This window comes from Mastomys coucha, unplaced genomic scaffold (assembly GCF_008632895.1).
Source record: "Mastomys coucha isolate ucsf_1 unplaced genomic scaffold, UCSF_Mcou_1 pScaffold11, whole genome shotgun sequence".
In the NCBI taxonomy this organism is placed as follows: Eukaryota; Metazoa; Chordata; class Mammalia; order Rodentia; family Muridae; genus Mastomys; species Mastomys coucha.
The window spans coordinates 8,765,246-8,768,367 of NW_022196893.1; the positions used below are offsets into that span (position 1 = coordinate 8,765,246).

Sequence of the window (3,122 nt, forward strand, 5' to 3'; positions counted from 1 at the left end):
GGGGAGGAGGTAGGAAATCAAATACCTTCGAGGCAGCAGGTTCTCCATAATCCGGAATGGGTCATAACTTCCTCGTTCTTTTTGCTGGTTTCATTCTCACTGACACTTTTGGTCTTGCAAACCCCTCTGGAGTACAGCCAATAGTCGGTTCCCACAGCGATGGTCATCAAGCTGAAGGCAGCGAAAGCACCAACGGTGGTTAAAAGCATTTGAACACCTCGATCAAACAGCCCCATAATTCTTCATTATATAAACACCCAACCGACTTCTGGTTCTCAGGAGCGTGTGTGTGAGGGTGCGATTGGTAATTCCACTACTAATATAATGGATATATGTGTGAATAGAGAATATGGAGAGATATAAAAAAAGGGAGATAAGAAAGCTCACGGAAAAGTGTGTAAATTATAAAGATCACACGGGAAGAGAGGCTTGCCTTTTGAGATCAAAAAACTGTTCCAGTTGCAGCGTTTTGTTTTGTTTTTTTAAAAAAGGGAAAATAAATAAAAAGACACCCCCCACCCCCCCAAGTGAGATGCCTTAATCTCTTTTCCTAAAATTCTGGTCTCCAGTTTCCATATGTGATCGCTAATTTGGAGATGGCTTCCACAGCGCGCCAGGGTACAGCCGAATTCTCAACACCATCTCTCATGGTCCGGACCTAGACAGTTAGAGACTGGAAGAGCTGGGAAGCAACCTTCGGTCTTCGTTCGCGGCTCTGCGGCCTGCGCCATGAAAATCCGTGGCTTCGCCAGTTCTCTTCCTTGGGGAGGGAGGGGGTCCTCGGGGCGCCTCCGTTTCAGAGGAGACTGCCCAGTCTTCTGCAAGCCCCCAAGCTCAGCTGCACCGGTGAGGGGGTCTCGCCTCCCATGGTTGTGCCCCAGCGGCGGCGGCGGCGGCAGCGGCGGTGGCGGCAGCAGGGTTGGCGGGCGCGGTGGCGGCAGGACGAGCAGCCGCGGTTATTGTTGTTGGCGGCGGGGGTAGTGTCGGCGAAGTGGGGGAGGGAGGGGGTTTCTCCCGGAGAATCGAGGCGGGGTTCCCTCCCCCGATCCGCAAAGCTCCTTGGAAGCCAGCGAGCGAGCGAGCGATGGGGCGCGCTAGCCGGCGTCTTGCAGCAGGCAGGCCCGCCCGCCTCCCCCGCTCACGGCCGCGCAGCCCCGGGCCAGGCGCTCCCAGCTACAGCATCGCCGTGGTGCTGAAACGGACAGCTCACCCCGGCAGGGCTCTTCCACTTACTGCATCGCCGTGGTGCTGAACTGGACAGCTCCCCGCGACCGGGCGCTCTCACCTACAGCATCGCCGCGGTGCTGGACTGGACAGCTCTCGGAGCAGAAGCGCCCACCTACTGCGTCGCCGTGGTGCTGGACTGGACAGCTCCCCCACTCTGTGCGCTCCCTGCGCTCTGTAGCCCGCCAGGAGTGGGGCCTCTGTCGTCCGCGGACGGGCCAGGCCAGGGCCAAGCGCAGGGCTGCCTGGCCTCCCCGACTCTTGTTCCACAGTTCCGGAATGAGCACTGGCCAGGGCCTCCTGGAGCTGGGAGGAAGGCGTAGCTGGCGATCTCTCTCTCTCTCTCTCTCTCTCTCTCTCTCTCTCTCTCTCTCTCTCCTCTTCCCTCCCCCCTTGGTGTTTCTTCCAGATCAGCCTCCTTCTCATCCCATCTCTACGTGCCCAGAGCTTCAAATACAGTCCTCCCATCACAGTCAGATTCCCACAAAACTTCAACCAGCAGCTTCTCCTCCTGGAAGGGAACCTGGATGGGTAATTACAAACATAGTTTCTATTTGTTTTCTTCCTTCCCTAATCACGGGTTTCACACTTTCTGGGGAGGGGAGGTTGTTTTATTTTACTGGCTGAATAGATACATCTCCTTCCTCATTTCCTCTTGATCTTTCTTTCTGGTTCACAGGGGTGTGTATATCTTTATCTGTGACTCTCTGTAGTTTTTCTGTGGAATTCTACATCTTGCTTGCACAAGTAGACATTTTGGAAAGATTATTCTTGTGAAAGGATGAGAAGAGGGTGGCTGGTAACGGGGGTTCGGGCCATGATACTCATCTCAAAGATAAAAATGTTTTCAGGAGAAGTAGGTGAGTTGTGGATCTTTCCAAGTTTCCCTTGTCATTCATAAATGAGATTGATTTTTTTTAAGCCTCTCTGCTATGAGGAGGGAAAGGCAGGAGCCCTCTCTTGCTCAGCAGAACCGCGAGCCTGGGTTGTTTCCTGCGTCACCTCTCCAGACTCTGTGTGCAACTTTTCCTTAATGTGACCCTGGAAATTGAAGCACTTAGATGATGCCCACTGCTGTGGATGACATGTTTTCTCTGATCAGTTTTGTGACTAAGTAAAAGGAGACCATATGAGACTCTAGGGTATGTTCTTTCCTTTGGGGGAGGGGCTAGAGAAAACTGTGAATCCATTGGGTCAGTTGAAGGGTGTAGAGAGATGGTTTGATTTCATAATTTTGTATTTCCACCCCTCATTTTTCCTTGAGATAATCTGTGTGATAATTTCTCAGCGATGCAGAGATTAGAGGTGCATGCAGAAGATGGCTGAAGTAGAAATAGTTTCTTGGGTACAAATACCACCAGAGCCCAACTTCTTCCTTTCAACTGCCCAGTCACAGGTAGAAACTACCTGTTTCTCTTCCCTGCCTAAAACTTCCTTTTCTCTCAATCTCTGCTCTCTCCTCAGATTGGAAGTACCCTTCTGAGGATTGATGGCTGTCTTTCTGGTTTGGAAGAGGGTCCTGGCATCTAGAGAAGCGGACCCAGAGCTCTGCAATCTGTGCTGAGGGATTTTAGTGGAGGTTGGAGCTGGCTTGCATAGAAAGTATTCTTGGGCCTTGGATTCCTGTTGTGGGAGGAAAGTGGCAGTGGAGAAGAGGTAGGGGATGGTCTGCTCATCCCAGGTGCAGTTTAGTAGTGGTTTGGATGGGTGTTTCTGCTGGGCTGCTTTCCTTAAGGAAGATGTGAGGGGCAGGTATCAAGGCTTCTGATATCACCCAGGTCTTTTGAGCAGGGCAGATGGGAGAGACACTTGGGTGTCTCATATGTGTCTAAGAGGTTTCCCTTCAATGATGCCTGTCACCTTGGCTGCCTTTGACCTTCCCATGCATAGTGGGAGCA

The 3,122-nt window shown here is 52.1% G+C and overlaps 1 protein-coding gene across 3 annotated transcripts in view; it reads right to left on the minus strand.

The window, feature by feature from the left end:
- Cacng2 (calcium voltage-gated channel auxiliary subunit gamma 2) overlaps positions 1 to 1,584 on the minus strand; it is a 125,629-nt gene extending 124,045 nt beyond the window's left edge. The window contains exons 1-2 of one of the 3 annotated variants that reach the window (XM_031348386.1): positions 695 to 1,584; positions 26 to 171 (exon numbers count right to left, since the gene is read on the minus strand). In XM_031348386.1, coding sequence (XP_031204246.1) covers positions 26 to 167 — 142 coding nt within the window. In that variant the 5' untranslated portion in view covers positions 168 to 171; positions 695 to 1,584. Of the gene's footprint in view, positions 1 to 25 lie in introns of all 3 variants that reach the window. The other 2 variants (XM_031348375.1, XM_031348368.1) reach the window with 2 other exon arrangements.
- Positions 1,585 to 3,122: the final 1,538 nt, after the last annotated feature.